Source organism: Nomascus leucogenys, chromosome 12, assembly GCF_006542625.1.
Source record: "Nomascus leucogenys isolate Asia chromosome 12, Asia_NLE_v1, whole genome shotgun sequence".
Taxonomy (NCBI): domain Eukaryota; kingdom Metazoa; phylum Chordata; class Mammalia; order Primates; family Hylobatidae; genus Nomascus; species Nomascus leucogenys.
Window position 1 is genome coordinate 42,407,568 of NC_044392.1, and position 21,381 is coordinate 42,428,948.

The following is a 21,381-nucleotide window of genomic DNA, read 5'->3' on the forward strand; positions in this document are numbered from 1 at the left end:
CAGATAATAGAGGCTTTTTATGGCACTTTATAAGTTTGAGAAAGAATGTTCCAAGTCCTCATTAAGTAGACTGTTATTTCAATATGTAACTACTTCTTTCTTCTCCATATAGTCACTCTTCCCCAAACTGCCCAGATCGCAAATCTAGATCATCCATCTGGTCACATTGTTCTGGTTTGTAACTCATTACTTTATTCATTAATTTTACAACCACATATATATGTATAGTCATTTAAACAGAGTCTACAGAAAACAGCACAATTAAAAGTAAGCCACCCGAGAAGACATATATAATGGAGTATGAAACAGTACTTCAAACAAGAAGTTAAATCAGCTAAGCATAATATTTAAGTGATGTGTTGAGACTGAAAGGCACACTGTAAGCCTAAGAATTCACCAAACTTTTTTTTTTCGTTTTATTGCCCCATTTATAAATTGAGCAGTTAAGCTATGTGACTTTTCTAGTCTTTTTGCTTTCATATTTCTCTTATTATTTAATGCAGAAGTCAGTTGCTCTACAATCTCCTGATGAATTAATGAATGAGAAGAGGCAAGAAACTTTGGAGTCCAAATGATCAGAATTCTAGCTAACTGTTAGACATAGCTGCATTCTAAAGCAGAGTAGTCTATTTTATTTCTTACTCTGGTTGTCACAATCAGGATTCAGGCTTGGGAGGGCAACTATTTTATTCACAATTAAATTGTCATTGATACAGATGGAGAAGAACTCAAAGAAACAAAATTCTAAGGACATGTGTGTTGATATAAACTCTGCACTGTCCTGGACAAGGGTGGCTCTGAATAGATCATCATAGCTAATAAAATGCCAAGTTTCCTGGTGACTGTCTAAATAACTTGCATGGTGATACCTTAAGAAGAGGAATGTTACGATATAACGTACCTCATATCCTGAAATGAACTCTATTCAATTATCTCTAGTGCTGGGGGCGGGGGTGAAGGGGTTGATTTTCTGTGTCCAGTAAGTTGACCAAACTCCAGTTGACAAGACTTTAAAAATTGGGGGTTGCAGGAGAAATTTTATAAAACAATGGTGTGGGCTTACCTTATGTACCTCAAACACCCCATTCACAAAACTTCCTTTAGTTTGTGAGCAAAGCTGATTGATTTTAGGAGTTGTATTGGCACTTCTAATCAATCTTTGTGGGATCTCCATCTTTCGGTCAGCATTCACATCAGCCACAAGTGTGGAAGGATATACCTCCAGGAACCCATCGCGGCAAACATAATTTGATATGGCAATGATCTTCTTTGGGGTGAACTTCTCCTTTAGGTCAGTATTAAAAACCTTCACTCGGAAGACTTCATTCTCAGTTGCCACTGTGGCATGAAACATTTTCTTCTGCTCTTCGGGCTTATATACAAATGATTCTGTTACATTCAGCACCATCACTTTTTTGAAGTCACTCTGGGCACTGTCTTCTATGGAAACTTCTTCAGGTTCAGTCTTCAGTCTTGGTTTCAACTTAGAAGGTAGAGACCAAAACATAGGCACAATTAAAACAGGAAATACAGGGTCACTCTCTAGTGAGAGTCATCTCAGTCTCAGTGTTGGTCCTCAAGTATCACCTTAACTGGGTAAAGTAGGGAAAACTAGACAAAGATCACTGAGATAGTATGATTTAGGTAACGGAAGGAATGAAAAAGATGTAAGGATTAATTTTATTATCTTCATTGTTTTATGAGAGTGGAAGGAAGAATATTTCTTTTTTAATCAGAATTAACCCATAAAGAAAAGGCATATCCCCTATCAAGGTATGCCTTTTCTTTCTATCAAAGTATGGGGAAGCAGAGGGTAAAGGCAAAGCTGCCACGAAGTGACTCCCCAAAGAGATGAGATTTTAAAAGAATCTCAATTTTACTCCTTTCTACCCAGGTCAGGTCATATTGAGCACTGCTGGTCCGTGGAGGCAGCTGTCCTGCCTCCATGTTCTGGTCTCTAGGACTCCCTTGATCCCTTCTTGCCTCCATACTTCCTCTTCCAGATCAGCAGCCCCTCCAATTCAAAGTGCCCTCCTACAACTCAGAAATAGTGCAGGCCACTGTGGAGACAGGAGGTTAAAGAAAAGCTCCCTCCTGCCTAATATGACAGTGACCAAGTAAAATAAAAATAGAGAAAAAAATTATATTACTAGCATTCAGAGTAAGGAATAGTCTCAACCACAAACCTTAGATTTCACGAGATTTCAGTTGGAATTCATTCTAGTAGATAGGGGCATTTTAAAGAACCAAATCGCAAAGCCCTTTCTAATGAAAGCAGCACTATGTTGCAAAAACATCATTAAGGCAGCCACTGGAAGACTCCACAAACTTCCCTAATCTGAAGGGGCCCAGGTTAGAGGCTCTCCAATCTGAATAATGGCAGGAACTAAAAAGAGTCATGGACTTGGAAAATTAGGCGGGAGGGGACTTTTCTTTAACCTCCTGTCTCCACAGTGGCCTGCACTTTTTCTGAGTTGTAGGAGAGCACTTCGAATTGGAGGGGCTGCTGATCTGGAAGAGGAAGTATGGAGGCAAGAAGGGATCAAGGGAGTCTTAGAGACCAGAACATGGAGGCAGGACGGCTGCCTCCACAGCCAGCAATGTGACCCGACCTGGAAGATGATATCGGCCACCTGTGAGTGATGGCTTTAACTCTGATGGACTTAACTCTAATGAACTCATCAATGTGGCCAATTTTCCATAACATTAGGAAACCCATTCCCAATGAAGTTAATCAGTATCAAATCACCTCACAATAGCCATGACATCAGTACCCTGACACAAGGTGCACAGAACGTAATGAAATAATTATAAAGCTACTGTGAGGGCAATGAAAGAAGATCTGAGAGACATGTGATCTTATTATGTTCGTTGTAAATACACAGAATACTGGACACAACATAAAGCCAAATAAAAAATGATCATTTTCATAATGTATGGAATAACTGTGCAATTTTTCTAGTACAATAAAATAATTTAAATCTATATTGTATGATTGAATGGCAGTTCAAGATATATTAATAAAAAACATGGGTTATGGAAAAATATGTGAATGTGATTTACTCTGAGAGAAAATAAGACTCTTTGTATATACATAATGAAAGGTATAAAATCAGAAAGACCATATACTGAAATGTGGCATTAGATACAGATTTCTGATAGTTAAAAGTTAATTATTTTTGCTTATGTACCTTCTTTTCATAAATTTTTAAAGATATTGTGAGTTATAATAAATGAAAGAGAAAAAATGAGTGACAGTGTTACGGGCGGCTCTGTTTTTTCCCACCTTGTTCTACTTTAAAGTATGATTTTCATGGTGTATTGAGGGAAAAACAAAAATGTAAGCCAAAAGAAAAATAAAATTAAACAAACATCTAATTATACCTGCTATGGAATAGAGATGATAATAACAGAATTTTAATTTTGGATAGGACCTCAAAATATACACCTGATAAATAAATGACTGATTTGGTTAAATTAAAGCATTGTATGTAGTAGGAGATTAGTGAGAAGTGCTTTCAAGGTTGTGTTAATCCCTGTCATTATATTGTAGAGAGCGGAATGTATTGGGAAGAGGGAACTTGTACCGTGGTTAAGAAACTGCTGCTTGGTGTTGATGGAGGCATCTGAGGAGTGTGGGGATAGCTCTCAGCTGGGCCTATGCTGGTCCTGAACGATCCTGGAAAATGACTCTCTTCCTTCAGTATCTGCATCCTCATGACGTCATTCATTTTGGTGATTGTGTCTTCACTTTTCTAAAGGAAAATAGATGTTTGTTCTTTTTTTCTAGTTAATGTTTTTCAAGATCAGATGAAACACATCTTTTCCTTTTTTCTTTTTTAAATAGGATGTTCACTTTGCCAGTTTCTGTTTTTTTCCCTGAGTTGCAGGAGAAATAATAGCACATATTCAGATACTTCTATCACTCAGCCTTCTCTCATCCCAGTCAGGATTAAAAACTCCGATAACTGAAATTGCATTGTTTGGGGATGGAATACTCAGTCTTCACGTCCTGTAAAACTGGACTAAGTTATTTGGTCAGGTACAACTCTTAGGGCTATTTTGGGGGCAGCATGGCTTAAATAAAGTTGGCTACATTTATGGACATTTATTAACTAGGCCTTTCTCATCAATTAGATACACAAACCAGTCTCTCTCAAGTGCTCTTCAGCATACAAGAAACCCAGATCTCCATCCTTTAGGGAGCTCTGATCATAGCCATAATAAGAAGATTCTCTCAAATTCACAATTCCTCAGGCAAGGTTCTATGATCACACTACAGTGTGGATCAGGCAATCAGAATCTTTCGGGTTTTTAGCTGTATTCAGAACAACTTAATATTCCACCTAAAGCATTCCCATTAGCTACATTTTTATACATTTTTCAAGTAAGATTGGAGAATATCTCTAAAATCACATACTTTGACTACATTTAATTAAACCAATGGAAGTCCAAAAAATATTCACCCTATTTGGCCAATTTGGCACATAATTTTAGCAGTTTTGCCATTCAGTAACCTAATTTTTAAGTGGCAATTGTTGACAGAGATGTACACAAAAGAATTGCTTGTAGTGAGCTCACACGGAGAACAGCTTCTTGATTAGAACAGCCTCTGACCACCACTGAGCATCTGGACTATGGAAATAAACCCCCAGCAAAACACTGTATATTCAAAATTGATTAAAAATAAACTGCAGACATTTTAACATTTGCACACCTACTGTGGATTCAGTCTATGCTCATTAAATTGTTCACATTTTAAATTCAATAAGGCTGCATTTGAATCCTGACTCCAATACTATCTGTGCGACCCTGAGGAAGATTTCTTTGCACCTCAGTTTTCTCACATGTGAGATGGGACTAGCCATAGCATTTTTGTATGACGTTATAAAGAATAATTTAGGTAATGTGCACAAAGAATGGGTTTTAGAGTCCAGAGCTCAGTAAATGCTCAATAAATAAATCTTTGTTGCTATTATTTTTCCACGATCTATTAGGGGTTTGCATGTCTGCTCTGGTGAGCAGATATTTCATGCTTTATGATGCCCTTGTTGATAGAAACCTTGTATGGAGGTAATACAGGAAGCATAATATGAGAGAAGCCCCTCTATTCAGATCTGCCATGTGTAGCAATGTAATTTTATTGACAAGATTGTCTTGAGATATTATCTTTTAAAAATAAGTGAAATCTTAAACTGTCATCACAATAGCCCAGTTTGGATGATGAAATTATAATCTTTGTTTGAATATTTTAAAGTGCAAGCATTGTTTTCCCTCAGAGGAAATCCTTCTCCACCCTACCCCATTCGTAAATTAGGCCCTTCTGTGCTGTTTACTTCAGGATACGTAGCAGCATAAATCAAAGGTAATAGTCTGTTTCTGGCTTTGAATTAAAAAGTAAAAAAAAAAAATCTATTACAGAAAAACTACTTGGGAGAAGCTGTGATGTATAAGAGCAAGGATTCTCAGCTTACATTGTGAATCACAGACTGATTGGTCAGACACCATTTTTGCAGGCCTCCTGTGAAGATGGCTGGATCCCAGAGAAGAAATGATTACATGGTGTGTTTAGGTGGATGAGTCTGCCTTGGATCTTGTGCTTTCAGAGCAGCAGAATGATTCCTATGCAAGTAGAAATGATTGTGCTGCATATTTAGGCAGGCAAGGTCTTAAAAAGTGTCACTTCCAAGCCAGTATGCATGGACAGAGTAGTTGTCTTATGATGTCTATGTATGTCATTGCAGTAACAGAGACACAGTGGGCCTGAGATTTTCATGACTACACATGGGCTCTACCTGTGGCCTTGATGGCAAGTCCCAAGATGGCAACAGTTACAAGCAGCTAGCTCTGCCCAAGAAGAACCAGGAAAGACTATATAGGGGGAAATATGAATTCTTGAAATTAATAACCAAAAAAATGACTGTCTAAAAAATTGAGAAAACCCACATGTAGAAAGCCTGTCCTCAAATGACATGTGTGGATGGTGCTCGGGTCTGCAACCTGGGCCGGGGGCAGCTTGGGGCTTGGGCGAGAAATGACACTGGAGAATACTAATGTAAATCTTAGTGTTTCCTATCCCTCAAGTTGCCGTGGGTCAGTATTTCCCTGCCCATACCTTTCCTGCCCATTTGCCTTGGGTATAGGCCCATAGCACTGGATTGTAGGTAATACAGGGGGTGATATCAGGGCAGAACAAAAGGCAAGCTGGGATAAGAGTTGATACACACAAGTGTAAACTCACTTCCCCACCCCTGTGTTGTCTTCCCCTAGGAAAAGTTATCTATAACCTACATTTATTGCTGAGTAGGGAAGAAAGTCATAGGTTTATTTTAGCTATGATAAATGCTCTAAAGAAATAGAAAGGTACCTATGAAGGCAAACAGTGAGAAAATATGATCTATTCTGGGAGGAGGTCATTAGTGAGAACTTGCTCAAGGAATAGATTAGACTGGTACCTTGTGGTTGAAGATATTTGGGAACAGAACTGAGATGGAAAAATCTGACATCAAAGGAAGTATCCAAACCCCTGATGTGGTTAAGAGCATGGATACTGAAACTAAACTCTGATGTAGGGTAAGAGAGCAAAAGAGAAAGGCTTGCAAAGAAACTGGAATGTAGAGGATGAACACATTGGTATAGTAATACTGGGGGAATTATTATTCAGGAAAAAATAGCAATTATTCCTATTCATACTTCACATCATTTTGTGTTGTTTATTTTAAGGGAGACATGGCAGAAGATATCAAATATAAAATTGTTATGCTTTGAGTTTCCAATCAAAACCAGGAATAATCCATATCACACACAAAATTTGTGAAAGAACCTATCATCAGTAAGAATAAAGCTTTCCTGCAGAGCTACTGGATCATATAGAGGGTAGTCAGACAGGTTTTGCCTCCTATGGGTCTGGCTGGACACCAGAAGGAAAATGGCTGTACCAGAGGTAGAAGACATATGATCCTGGCTGAGATTCCTAAGCTAAGGAAGGTTTAGGTGCAGCAGAATAACTCCTATGGCTACAGAAATGGACACGTTGCTTATTTAGAAGGGTTGGACCTAAGAAAATGTCACATGTCCCTTTTAAGCCAGTATATATGAGAAATCAGAATTTTCCAGGGATATTCATTTATGTCTTTGAAGTAGAAGACAAAAAAATGGGTCTGAACTATTAACGAGTAGGTACGGGTTCCATATATGATTTTTTCAAAATCCCCCTTTTTATAGGCTCTTCCCTCTGCTAATGTCTCTGGATACTGACATAACTTTAGTTTCCTCAGCCCACATTTCAGCATACACAGGACCAGGATTATAGTCTTCGGTCTGAAATGGTCAAGACTCAGATGACTGAAGTTTCTTTCACTGGTCTTAGATTCTTGGATCTATATCTGTTCTATGCTGATGTGAGACCACTTAGTTAAAGCACACCTCTTAGTGTCATTTTTTGGTAGATAACCCTTCCTGGTGATGAGGGGAGCATGACTCAGAGTAAAATCAGCCAAACTGAGGAGTATTTATAAGTAAACCTGTCTCATCAAATGAGTACACATACAGGTAACAGTTATCTGCTCTTCAGGCTCTAGTACACCAACCTCTCCATCTTTTTATTCAGCAAACTAATCTTTGCTGCAAGGATTCTCTCGAAGCTACAGTTCCAGATGCAGGATTATGTTGCCCTTGCGGTCTATATGAGGCAAACTGAGATCGTCAAGATTCTCAATCGTAATCACAGGGGTTCCAGGTTCCATCTGGGGAATTCCCAGTAGCTGGCTTCTTATACTTTGTTCAAGTCAGGACAGAGAGTGTCTGCAAAATCATATACTTTGACTACCATTAATTATAATAGTGAAAACCCATTTCTAACCATTTACATGTGATGTCCATTTGTCATTGGTTTTCTCACTTCTGGCTTTCACTAATATAATTCTATTTCACCATTTGCTGAAAAAGTGGTTGGTGAGAGGGCTGCAGGAGCCTGCTGCGGTGCTGTGGCTGTCTGATGAGAACAGCCTCTGACCACTCTGGTGCACCTCCTCCATCACTGAAAGGCTGCAGAGTTCAGGCTATTAAACAAACCCAAGCCTGACACTGTCTATTCTGAAATGTTAGTGTACATATACATATACTAGAGACAATTTTAGAAGTTGTCTCTCACACTGGAAGAAACATTATTCCAAAACTATGAATGCTAGCGTTCTCATGTATGAATTGAGACTAACAATATCATATTTATGGGGTTGTAATGAAGAATAACTTACATAATATACATAGCTAATAAGTTTAGAGCCTAGACCCTAGAAAACGCCCAACAAGCAAAAATGTAATTATTGCCATTGTTAATAATGGCCTGTGCAGGATTTGAATTTCTGCCTGATGCACACATTTTCCATGCTTTATGTTGACTCTGTTGATGGATACCCCAGATCAAGGTGAGATGAAAATCGTTTTATTAAAAATGTTTCTCTATTTAAGTATGCCACATGTAGTAATGGAATCTTATTGAAAGGAGTATATTTCTAAATTTAGAACATAAATTTTTTTGTTCAGCGTTTAAAACTACATACTTGGTAGCATGAGTAGCTATGAAAACACTCAAACAATTTAAGAAAGAAAATGTTACCAACATGCTTCTCTCTGAACTCATCCTCTACCAGCTTTAGCTCCCAGAGCTAAGGACAGTCTTGAATCATGATGAATAGTTCTAAAAATAGCTTTTACCACACAAGGCATTTATTCTCAAGGAATATGATATTTAGTTTTATTAGTTTCAGAGCTTACAGAAATGTTATTATACTATTTAAAATTTACTGTGATTTGCTTTTTCCAATTATTATATGCCTCATATGCATCTGTGATGCATGCATCTGCAGCTTATTTAATTTCAATTCAACATCATGTTCCCTAATTTACCCATTCTCTTGAGATAGGTCATGGGTTCTTCTAAGATTTTTCCAGTTCACGTGATGCTGCTGTGACTATTTGTACACGTTTTATTTATTCATATGCCCAGTTGGACCTGCAGCATTGGTAAAGTATGCATGTTTTCAGTTTTAAGATAGCACCAAATTGGTTTTCAAAATGTTTATACTAATTTGTACCTCTTCAGCAATGATTCCCATTGCATTATACAATGCAAATACACCTTTGAAGAGGCACAAAGAATGATAATAGTAAGCTAGTGATTTGGCTAAGAAATGGCTGGATGGGGTTTATGTAATTTTCTGTGAAGTCTGAGGATGGCTCACTCCTGGAGGTTTTCTGAAGCCAGAAGTTTGCAGATGCAGTTTCAAGTCTTGAGAAGACTTTATTCTACTGAAGTCATCAATTGGGGTGATTCTGGCCTCCATGTTCTCAGGAAAAGATTGAGTTTTTTCTGTCTTGTGGTTTTCAGAATGAGATACAACCCGGCCAGGCGCAGTGGCTCACGCCTGTAATCCCAACACTTTGGGAGGCCAAGGCAGGAGGATTGCCTGAGGTGAGGAGTTCAAGGCCAGCCTGGCCAACATGGTGAAACCCTGTCTCTGCTAAAAATACAAAACTTAGCCTGGCATGGTGGTGCACACCTGTAGTCCCAGCTACTTGGGAGGCTGAGGCAGGAGAATCACTTGAATCCGAGAGGTACAGGTTGCAGCGAGCCGAGATTATGCCACTGCACTCCATCTTGGGTGACAGTGAGACTCCATCTCAAATAAACAAACAAAAACCTAATATATCCATATCTATATCTATATAAGTTTGGTTTTCTTATTTTTCCTCTTATTCTGTTCTCACTATCATCTCTCTGGTATATTCTATGGAAGAAAAGTGTAAATTTAGATATCCTAACTCCTTCAACTGTACACCCACAAACCAGTATTACAGCCTTCATCCTATTAGTTGAAATTTTATTGGTGTGTGATTTGGTCCTGGCTCTATTACTGTGAAAACCCATCTAGGCCAACCTGGTTAAGCCCCTCCATTGAGGTTATTTTTGTTAAATAACCCTCCCAGTTTATAAGGGCAGCAAATTTCAGAACAACATTAACCAAAGTGATAGAAGCTATTCTCATCAAGCAAACACACAAACTGACTCCTGTAATTTGCACTTCAGGTTCCAGGAAACTCATGTGTTGGTTGTTTGGGCATACTGATCCTCCCTTTGCTGGAAGCATTCCCTGAAAGCACAGTTCCAGGGGCAGGATTCTGTTGGTCTTGTGGTGGGCATCAGATATTCAGAATCCTTCAGGATTCCCAACAGTAATCAGGGTCAGTCCAAATTCCACTAGGGCATTCCCAGCACCTATCTTTTTATATCTTGTTAAATTAAGGATAGAGAGTGTCTGGAAAACAATGTGTGACTCCCTCTAATGTCAATAATGAAAGACTTTAAGACATTTAAGCTGGGTGCAGTGGCATGCACATGTAACCCCAGCAACTCAGGAAGCTGAGGCAGGAGAATCACTTGAGGCCAAGAGTTCAAGATCAGCCTGGGCAATATAGCGAGACCTCGTCTCTACAAAATATTTTTAAAAATTAGCCAGGCCTGGTAGTGTGCACCTTTAGTCCCAGCTACTTGAGAGACTGAGGCAGGAGGATCCCTTGATCTCAGGTGTTTGAGGCTGCTGTGAGCTGTGACTGCACCACTGCACTCCAACCTGGGCGGCAGAGTGAGACCCATCTCTAATATATAGAGATCCATCTATAAAATGTATTTATCTGGTCCTTAAATAGATTGAAAAAGGGGCTATAAAACCTGCTTGTTGATTATGGCTTCAAACACCCAAGCCTATAGGCCCCTTATGCACTTTATTCTGGCTTGTAGCATCTGGATTATGAAAACAAATGCAAAATTCAACACTATGTATATGAATATTTATGGATATATTGCAGAAATTTTAATATATACTGTCCCATATTGGAAGAAGCATATTTGTATAGTTACCAAAGATTTTTAGTTGACTAAAGCTCGATATGAATCCTTACTCTAACACTAATTATTTTTATTAGCCTGAATGGTATTTTTAACCTCTTTGTAACTCCTGATTCTCATATGTGAAATGAGATAAAAATTGTATCTTTATGGAGATACAATGACGAATATATGACATATTTTTGTGATGAACACAATTTTTACAGACCAGCATCCAATAAATGCTCAGTAAGCAGAAAAATATTTTCATTGTTATTTTATGTTCTGTGCAGGTTTTTTTTTAAATGTCTGCCCTATTTAAAGATATTTAATGCTTTATGTTGACCCAGTTGTAGAGAGCTCCTGATTGAGGAGGTATAGGAAGATTACCAAAAAAGCCCCTTTATTTTATTCCCTTCTATAATGTGGCAGCCTAATATCATTGATAAAACTGTCTTGAGTAATTTTCTTTTCAAAATAAGTTGAAACAAATATTCTCATTATTTCAGCAGAATTTGGATGCCTAAAATCATAAATTTGGTTGAGTAATATTTTAATATAGTAGCTGATTGTTTTTCTCATAGTAATTAATCACCGCTCCCATACCCGATCATGATTCAGGCCACTATGTGATCTATGCTTTAGAGGAGTCATGACTAAAGGTCATGCTTCTGTCTTCTTCAGGTTTCGAATCCAAAAGCACAATGAACCCGAATCATACACAAAATCTTTGGGAGAAACCATGATGAGAAAGGACAAGGCTTTCCTGCTCAGCTGGTGAATCTTGGAGTGAGTGGTGAGACAACCTTTGGGCTGGTCACCAAAGCAGAAGTAATGCATTGTGTTATTAAGCATCGGCAGCTATGGAGACATGTGCCTCTTTCTAGAATCCCTGTCCTAGGGTCTTTAGGCATAGCATAATTATTCCTATGGCTGCAGAAATTGCTGTATCACATATTTAGGCAATTGGGAACTTTGAAACTGTCACTAACTTTCTTTCAAGTCATTATGCATCAGAGAACTGACTGTCCTGAGATGTCCAATTTTGTCCTTGAAATAGCAGAGAAGATCAGAGCCGAAAATGACTTTACTAGGCACAGCCTCTGTCTATCCACCTGAAGCAAGATGGCAAACAGGCATGATAGGTAGCTCTATATGACATATAAAACTCTTAGAAAGTATACAGGGGAATATAAATTTTGGAATTTACCAGTCAAACAGACAATAACAACAACAAAACAACATGAAAAATTGAGAACTCTGTATGTGGGAGGCCTGTCTTCAACTGGTACACATGGACGAGTGATTAGAAAACAGTGTGGTCACAGTGCAGTTGGCACCTAGATGAGACACTAGCCTGGAAAATTGTCATCTAGTTTTTTTTTTGACTTACACTGAAGATACAGCATCTGATTATTGGGTGCAGATGAACCCAGGGGTCTTAACATGGCAATGTAAAACATAGGATGATACAGAGACTTACAGCACCTAATTTTTCATTAGGAGCCTTGCTGAAACTAGATTATGAAAACAAACCCAAACAAAAACAATGTCTAATTTTAAATATATGTAAACATATGAGACAGTTCAACATCTATATTCTGACTTTGGAAGCAATATGTGACCATTAAATGCTCAAGCTTTAGAGTTCATTAAGGCTGGATTTGAATCTTGGCTCTAACACTAAAAATCATTATTAGCTTGAGTAAAGTTTTAACCTCTAAGATCCCTGGTGTTTAGAAATGTGAAATGTGACTAACAATAACATCATCTGGGTGATGTAAGGAAGAATGAATAAGAAAAAGTACATAAAGTGCACATAATTTACATTTAGCACACTCACTGTCTTTGTGAATTTTGAGGAATATTTTAAAACTGTATTTATCTTGGTTGTCTCTTATGTAAAATGAGGCTGAGAATAGCATCAATCATGACTGTTATGAGGAAAGAATGCAATAATATACCTAAAGAATACAGGTTTTAAAACCAGCACCTAGTAAGTGCTTAAAAAGTAGAAATACGATTTATGTTACTGTTATTACACTGTCTCTGCAGGGATTTGTATGTGTGCTCTGATTAACTGCTGTCTCATATTCTGTTTACCTTATTGACAGAAACCCTATATCCAGTTGGTACAGGAAGCTTTCTATTAAAGAAACTTCTCTATTCATTTCTGCCACTTATTGACAAGAACACCTTGGAGTATTATCTTCTTAAATTCATTTAAGTAAAACAGTCCCATAACAAGAGTAGAATTTAGATGAGAAAAATATAATCTTTGGTTGAATAATATTTTAAATCACTATGTAATTTTTTTTCTCAGAGTAATTATCTCCCCTCCCATCCCTGCTTCTGACAATTTGTGTTTCTTGCTCTAGGTGTACAGAACAGAAAAAAAAATCAATGATAAGAATAGGCTGCTTGTTTTAAATCTCAATGAATATAGAACGAATACCATAATGAAAATCTTTGGGAAACCCTATGATCAGTGGAACAAGACTATGCTCATCTGGGGAGTCACCAGGAAAGTAGTTAGAAAGTCACTGTATTTACAGACGACGGTGGACACCCAAGAATAAATGGCTGCATGGTGTGTTTAGGGGCATGAGGCCATGAAGGCATACAATCCTGGGATTCCTGTGCTCCATGGAAGTTCACATACAGCACAATCATTTGTACAGCTGTAGCAAGGGTTGTGATTCATATTTTAGCAGGTGGGACTTAGAAATTCTCACATAATCCTTTCAAAGAAATATGAGTGATAAAAGCATAGTTGTTTGGAGATGCCACTTAAGTTATTGAAAAGACACAAAGAAAATGGATCTTAGGTTGCAATGACTGAGCAAGGGCTCCTTCCATAGCCACCTGTGCCAAGATGGCGAAAAGGCACAGGTTCTGTTCTTCAAATAACACCTGCATAAACTATGGAGGGAAATAGAGCTTTTTGAAGCTAACTAAAAATTACAACAATGAAAACAAACCAAAAAATAAATCAAAACAGAGAATCCTTAAATATAGGAAGCTTCTCTTCCAGGATGTGTACATGGTGGCTGGAGGCATCTGCCGCTGGGTCAGAATACATCTTGGGGCTTGGGTAAGAAACAACTGTAAAAAATAATGATTTAATCCTTTTGCTTTTCCTCCAAGTTTCCTGCCCCTTCACCACAGGTACAGGCTTCTGAACTCTCAGTGCAGGTGACTACAAGGGTCATATCACTGCTGAGCAAAAGGTAATCTGGAATGAGAATTGATGCACATAGCATGAACTGACTTTTTCCCCTCTTGTATTCTGTTCCTCTGGGGTAGATGCTACCTAACACCTGAGCTTATGGTATAGAAAAGGAGAAAATTACTCCCACACTTCAGTTGTTTAAATGCTATTAGGAAAAGTAAAGGGAGCTAGGAAAGCTCACAAAGGGAGGATCAGAGAGAACCAACTACGGGAGGATCTCATCGAATCTGAAATGTGGATGCCAGTGAGGACTTGCCCTAGGAAGGGATTTAGGCCGGGGCCTGTGGAGAGTTGGGTTAGAGAAGAGACTGGAGAAAGTGATCCCAGCAAAGGAAGCAATCTATATGTCAAAGCTTCTGATTTGGAAAAGACCATGGATAGTTTAAAATAAAACCTGGAATGTGATCATGAACGAAGTGAAAGGATGAAAGGTAATTGGAATAAAGATAATGAACATATTCTTGTATTCATCTTCCTCCATCTGGCTACTTCCCCACAATCTCTCTCCACACCTGGATCAACAAAAGACAGTAATCCTCTGGAGTCAGGAAGCACTTCATGAATGCATACCTTGTAAATATCAAAAGACACAGAGACTAGTAGGGTCTCAATGAATGATTTCTCACTTAATTAATAGTCAGAAATTTAATCACATAAATTTTATTTGATTAAATTACTCTTTCTCTTTCCTGGAGCTCTTCAGACTCCAGGAAACCCAGCCTTATGTTGCTTTAGATGTTTTGATCATCACTTTGCTAGAAAGATTCTTTAAAATCCACAATTCCAGATGCAGAATTCTGCTGTTTTGTAACCTACATCAGCCAGCTAGAATCCTTCAAGGTTCTCAAATGTATTTAGAAATATTCAAGAACTTACCTTGGCATTACCAAGTAAGTGATTTTTTAAAAATACTCTTTACCAAGGAAAGCCATACAAGGCAGTGTAACTTCATTTTCACAATTTTTTAACTTTTTTTGTTATTAATATTAGTTTAATTTCCATAGTTCTATCACTTCTGTCATTCAGACATTTAATATAGAAAATGCACTCTGTTAGAGAGGCGAATGAAAGGATTCTACTTCTGGAGAGTGGTTTACTTATTAGAACACACTCTGATCACCACTGGCCACCACATTTGTTATCAGAAGGTTTGCAAAGCGTGGGCTATGTAACTGTTATGCAACTAATAAATAAATTACTGACATGGCATATATAAACTCCTAATATAAAGCCATATATAATCATTAATTTTTCACATTTTAGGTTTAAATAAGACTGAAAATGAATCATGACTCTAACTTTCTTTGAAAGCTTGAGGGACATTTTTAACCTTTGTGTACCTCTGTTTTCTTCTCTGTGAATTGGGGCAGAATTAGCATCCTCCTAATGGTTATGAAGAAGGAATTAAATAATGTACATCAGGAACAACACGTAAGAACCAACATCTAGTTAAGTGCTCAAAAAGTAGAAATATAATTATTGTCATTGTTGTTCCATGTTTTAGCCTGAATTTGTAGGTTTGTTCTTGTCCACAGATATAACCTGAGCTATGCTGACCCTGTTAAGGAAAATCTCAGATCAAGGAAGTATGGGGAACACATTATAAAGTAAGTCTCTCTGTTCACTTCTATGATATTAGTAATTTAATCTCATTGACAGGAGACCCTGTGAAAGCAAAGAATGGGAGGACTCATCAGTTCCAGTGTCTTGTATCAGCGAGAACTTGCCAGAGGAAAAAATTTAAGTTGGCATGTAAAATTTGAGGAGATTCTCACCAGTGATGATACAAGAGAAACAGATACCCATCAAAAAATAGCATGTGTCAAAATATGTAATGGGGGTAGGAACTTGCAACTATGAAAATAAAATCAGAAATATTACTAATAAGCAAAGGGGAAAGGGGTAAAAGAAACTGGAATGTAGGATCTGAATGCATTTTTGTCTTCATCTCTGCTTGTCTGGCCACTCTCTCTTACCCTCTCTACAAATGGAGCAATACAAGATAGTAATCCTCTTAAAGTTAGAAATCATTATATAAATGAATGCCTTTTAGATAGTAAAGATTATGATCTGTTGCTATCTCACTGTATGAATTGAATAAATGATTGAGTGGCATAATTTCATACCAAGATTGTACATACACAGAGATTACAGCAGTAGCTCTTTCAACAGTCTAATGATCCCTTTAAATTATGGTGGGGAGACATGAGGCACGGGACCCAAGAAATTGTACCTTGGTGAAGAAACTGCTGGATGGAGTTGTTGGTGGCATCTGAGGCGTCCAAGGATGGCTCTCAGAGGAGGTTGTGCCGGCGTCTGAAGGATTTGGAAGCTGACTCTGTTCCTGGGGTTGCTTCATGCTCTTGGGGTCATTGTTTCTCGGGTTTGTTTTTTTCTTTATCTGAAAGTATTCATTTTCTGTTTAATGGTTTTCAATATTAGAGGAAGCACAACATCTTTTCATTTGTGAGAATACCATCCCTTATTAGCTTCTAATAGGTCTCATTACTTCCAAACATGGTCTCTCTCTACTGTATCCCTCCAGGCAATTGTCAGAATATTTTTTTGCTAAAATGTGAAATGATCAAGTACTCTTCTTTCTAAAATCTTTCAGTATGTACTTACTGATGTTTTTACACTGGAGACTCCATTTCTGTCTTCATGACAAAAGCCAGCTTGTTGGAGGGCTGCTTTCTACCTGTCTTGCATCATTTTCCTATACCTTTCTACATATACCAATGTTATACAGAACTCACTATGCTGTTTCACACTTTAACATTTGCATGTGACATTTTCTCTCCCTAGAAATCTTTCCAATGTTTGTCTTTATCTTGCTAAGAGCAGTAGGACCTATTGCACATTGATTTCCCATAATGTGCAAGGCAATGGAATAAGAAATGTCTTTCCATTATCTCATTTAGTTTTTAAACCAATCTTATGAGATATATTTAAGCTATTTTTCCCAATATCAGGAAACTAATGGGCCAGATGTAGACCAAGTCTATCCTACTCCATAGCTCTTGCTTTTGGCCACTGCATTATACTGGTTCCCCACCCTCCTAATTTCTTCAAATATTTTATTATTTACCACGAGTTTTATATCCTTTTGAAGCCTATGGGGAATGTCATTCTCCTAATATATCTTAATAGGCTTTTCTATTTAAATGTGAGTAGAGTATTCAAAATGGCACGTTTGAAAAAAAGCGGATTGCTGCTGCAGGCTCCAGGGGACAGCCGAAAAACTGTGAGTGCCCACAGTGTGAAAGTGTGAAAGGGGATCATCCACCCCTGAACATACATCCTTACTGGGGAACCTGAAGGTCTGGATCACAAGTGAAGGATTTGACCTTACCTGGAGCTGAGGTGAATTTAGAGAGCTGAGCAAGATACAAGGGTAGAGGAAGCAGCGGGAAGAGCCCTGTGGGCTCTCTCAGTCCCCAGGGAAGCCATTTCTGACTTTGTCTCACAAAGGTCCTTCAGGGGGGCTGCCAGTGGAATTGGGGAAAGACCACAGGGAGAAGAAAACTTCCAGCTGAAGTTTCGACTGAACACAAAATTTCCTGGACAGAACCCAGGGGAAGGGGTGATCTGGGAGTGCAGACACCAGCACAGAAGCCACAGCAAGCAGGGAGGCTTGAACTCTGAAAGCCCTGCTTGCTTTCTCAGCAGGGAGGGTGGTAGCAAGTTCTCAGCTCTGCTCACTTGCTGCCTGGAAATAAACTCAGTGCTGTTGGTGGGCGCATGGTGGGAGTGAGACTGGCCTTTCAGGCTGTGTGGGAACTGGATGAGGCCTGTAACTGCCAGCTTTCCCCAACTTGCCTGGCAGCCTTCATGACACAACAGAGGCAGCCATAATTCCCTTGGGAATATACCTCCATTGGCCTGAGAATCACACCCCATCCCCCACAGCAGCATCAGCTTTCCCTGTCCAAAGGGAATCTGAGCTCAGACACACCTAACCCTGCCCCCACTTGATGGTCTTTCTCTACTTGCCCTGGTAGCCAGAAGACAAAGGACATAATCTCTTGGGAGCTCTGTGGCCCCCACCCACCACCTGAGAAACTCAAATCTTATTTCAAGTGACCCTAGGGCAAGCTTGTTTCCTCCCTATACTATTGCAGCTGATGCTCTCTCTTAAAAGCTCCACCTCCTGGCTGGAGGACAATCAACACAAAATTATCCCAATAAACAAAATTAAAACCAAGGACCCTCACGGAGTCCACTTCACTGCCCTGCCACCTCCACTGGAGCAGGTACTGATACCCATGGATGAGAGACCTGAAGACGAATCACATCACAGGACTCTTTGCAGACACTACCCAGTACCAGCCTGGAGCCTGGAGCACAGTAGCTCTGCTGGGTGGTGACAATCACTGTAGTTCAGCTCTCAGGAAGCCCCATTCTTTGGAGAAGGGGGAGAGCACCACATCAAGGGAACACCCTGTGGGACAAAAAAATCCTAACAGCAGCCCTTGAGTCCCAGATGTTTCCTCTGACATAGTATACCCAAATGAGAAGGAAGAAGAAAACCAATTCTGGTAATATGTCAAAACAAGGTGATTTAACACCCCCAAAATATCACACTACCTTACCAGCAATGGATCCAACCCAAGAAGAAATCTCTGAATTGCCAGAAAAGAATTCAGAAGGTGGATTATTAAACTACCCAAGGAGGCACCAGAGAAAGGTGAATACCAACTTAAAGAAGTTTTAAAAATGTTACAGGATGTGGATGGAAAAATCTCCAAAAAAATAGAGAGCATAAAAAAAAATCACAACTCCTGGAAACGAAGGACACACTTGGAGAAATGCAAAACACACTGGAAAGTCTTAGAATCAAACAAGTAGAAGAAAGAACTTCAGAGCTTGAAGACAAGCCTTGTGAATTAACTCAATCTGACAAAGATGAAGAAAAATGAATTAAAAATGAACAAAGCTGCCGGGCACAGTGGCTAACGCCTGTAATCCCAGCACTCTGGGAGGCTGAGGCAGGTGGATCACCTGAGGTCAGGAGTTTGAGACCAGCCTGGCCAACATAGTGAAACCCTGTCTCTACTAAAAATACAAAAAATTAGCTGGGCGTGGTGGCAGGCACCTGTAATCCCAGCTACTTGGGAGGCTAAGCCAGGAGAATTGCTTGAACCTGGGAGGTGGAGGTTGCAGTGTTCCAAGATTGCCCCATTGCACTCCAGCCTGGGCAACAAGAGCTAAAGTGTGTCTCAAAAAAAAAAAAAAAAAGAACAAAACCTCCAAGAAGTTTGGGATTATGTTAAACAACCAAACCTAAGAATAACTGGTGTTCCCGAGGAAGAAGAGAAATCTAAAGGTTTGAAAAACATATTTGAGGGATTAATTGAGGAAAACTTCCCTGGCTTTCCTAGAGATCTAGACATCCAAATACAAGAAGCTCAAAGAACACCTGGGAAATACACTGCAAAAAGATCATTGCCTAGGCACATAGTCACCAGGCTATCTAAAGTCAAGACGAAGAAAAGAATCTTAAGAGCTGTGAAGCAAAGTATCAGGTAATTTATAAAGGAACCTATCAGGTTAAAAGCAGATTTCTCAACAGAAATCCTACAAGCTAGAAAGGTTTGGAGTACTATCTTTAGCCTCCTTAAACAAAACAATTATCAGCCAAGAATGTGTATCCAGTGAAACTAAGCTTCATAAATGAAAGATCAAGTCTCTTTCAGACAAACAAATGCTGAGAGAATTAGCCACTACGAAGCCAGCATTACGAGAACTGCTAAAAAGAGCTCTAAATCTTGAAATGAATCCTCGAAATACACCAAAATAGAATATAAAACATTTAAAGCATAAAACTCATAGGACTTACAAAACAATAACACAGTAATAAAAAAGTAAGGTATTTAGGCAGCAAATGGCATGATGAATAAAATAGTACCTCATATCTCAATACTAACATTGAATGTAAATGGCCAAAATGCTCCACTTAAAACATACAGAACAGCAAAATGAATAAGAATTCACCAACAAAGTGTCTACCGTCTTTAAGAGACTCACCTAACACATAAGGCCTCACATAGACATAAGGTTTCATATAAACATAAGGTAAAGGGGTAGAAAAAAATATTCTATGCAAATGGACACCAAAAGGGAGCAGGAGTAGCTATTCTTATGTCAGACAAAACAAACTTTAAAGCAACAGCAGTTAAAAAGACAAAAAGGGACATTATATAATGATAAAAGAACTAGTCCAATAGGAAAATGTCACAATCCTAACACTGGAGCTCCCAAATTTATAAAACAATTACTACTGAACCTAAGAAATAAGACAGATGGTAACACAATAATACTGGTTGACTTCAATACTCCACTGAAAGCACTAGACAGGTCATCAAGACAGAAAGTCAACAATCAAAAATTTTTGGAATTAAACTATACCCTACAACAAATGGACTTAACAGATATTTACAGAACATTCTACCCAACAACTGCAGAATATACATTCTTTTCATCACCACATGGAACATTCTCCAAGATAGGCCATATAATAGGCCACAAAACAAGTCTCAAAAATTTAAAAAAAATTGAAATTATATCAAGTACTGTCTCAGACTACAGTGGAATAAAATTGGAACTCAACCGTAAGGAACCTTAAAACCATGCAAGTACATGAAATTAAATAATCTGCTCCCATATGATCATTGAGTCAATAATGAAATCGAAATGGAAACTAAAAAATTCTTTGAAATGAATGATAATAGAGACACAACCTATAAAACCTCTGAGATACAACAAAGGTGCTGCTAAGAAGAAAGTTCATAGCATTAAATGCCTACATCAAAATGTCTGAAAGAGTACAAATAGATAATCTAGGGTCACACCTCAAGGAACCAGAGAAACAAGAACAAACCAAACAGGAATGCGGCAGAAAAAAAGAAATAACAAAGATCAAAGCAGAACTAAATGAAATTGTGACAGACAAAGAACAACACAAAAGATAAATGAAACATAAAGCTGGTTCTTTGAAAAAATAAATAAAATTGATAGACCGTTAGTGAAATTAACAAAGAAAAGAAGACAGAAGGTCAAAATAAGTTCAATTAAAAACAAAATGATAAATATTACAACTGATATCACACAAATACAAAAGATCACTCAATGCAACTATGAACATCTTTATGTGTATAAAGTAGAAAACCTGAAAATATACAACCCTCCTGGGTTAAAACCAGGAAGATATAGAAACTCTGAACACAGTGATAATAAGCAGTGATATTGAAATGGTAATAAAAAA

The 21,381-nt window shown here is 38.3% G+C and overlaps 1 protein-coding gene and 1 long non-coding RNA gene across 4 annotated transcripts in view; one reads left to right on the top strand and one right to left on the bottom strand.

Annotated features, from left to right (window-relative positions):
- Positions 1-21,381, bottom strand: part of IFI16 (interferon gamma inducible protein 16) — a 40,740-nt gene that overhangs the window by 1,941 nt on the left and 17,418 nt on the right. The window contains exons 7-9 of one of the 3 annotated variants that reach the window (XM_003258677.2): positions 16,351-16,518; positions 3,588-3,755; positions 1,064-1,483 (exon numbers count right to left, since the gene is read on the bottom strand). In XM_003258677.2, the coding sequence (XP_003258725.1) occupies positions 1,064-1,483; positions 3,588-3,755; positions 16,351-16,518 (756 nt within the window). Of the gene's footprint in view, positions 1-1,063; positions 1,484-3,587; positions 3,756-3,837; positions 3,880-16,350; positions 16,519-21,381 lie in introns of those variants that run through there. The other 2 variants (XM_030824150.1, XM_030824152.1) reach the window with 2 other exon arrangements.
- On the top strand, positions 215-20,071 carry LOC115837617. Its single transcript, XR_004032624.1, has 3 exons — positions 215-227; positions 7,541-7,551; positions 19,995-20,071. It is a non-coding gene; the product is annotated as an uncharacterized LOC115837617 (long non-coding RNA).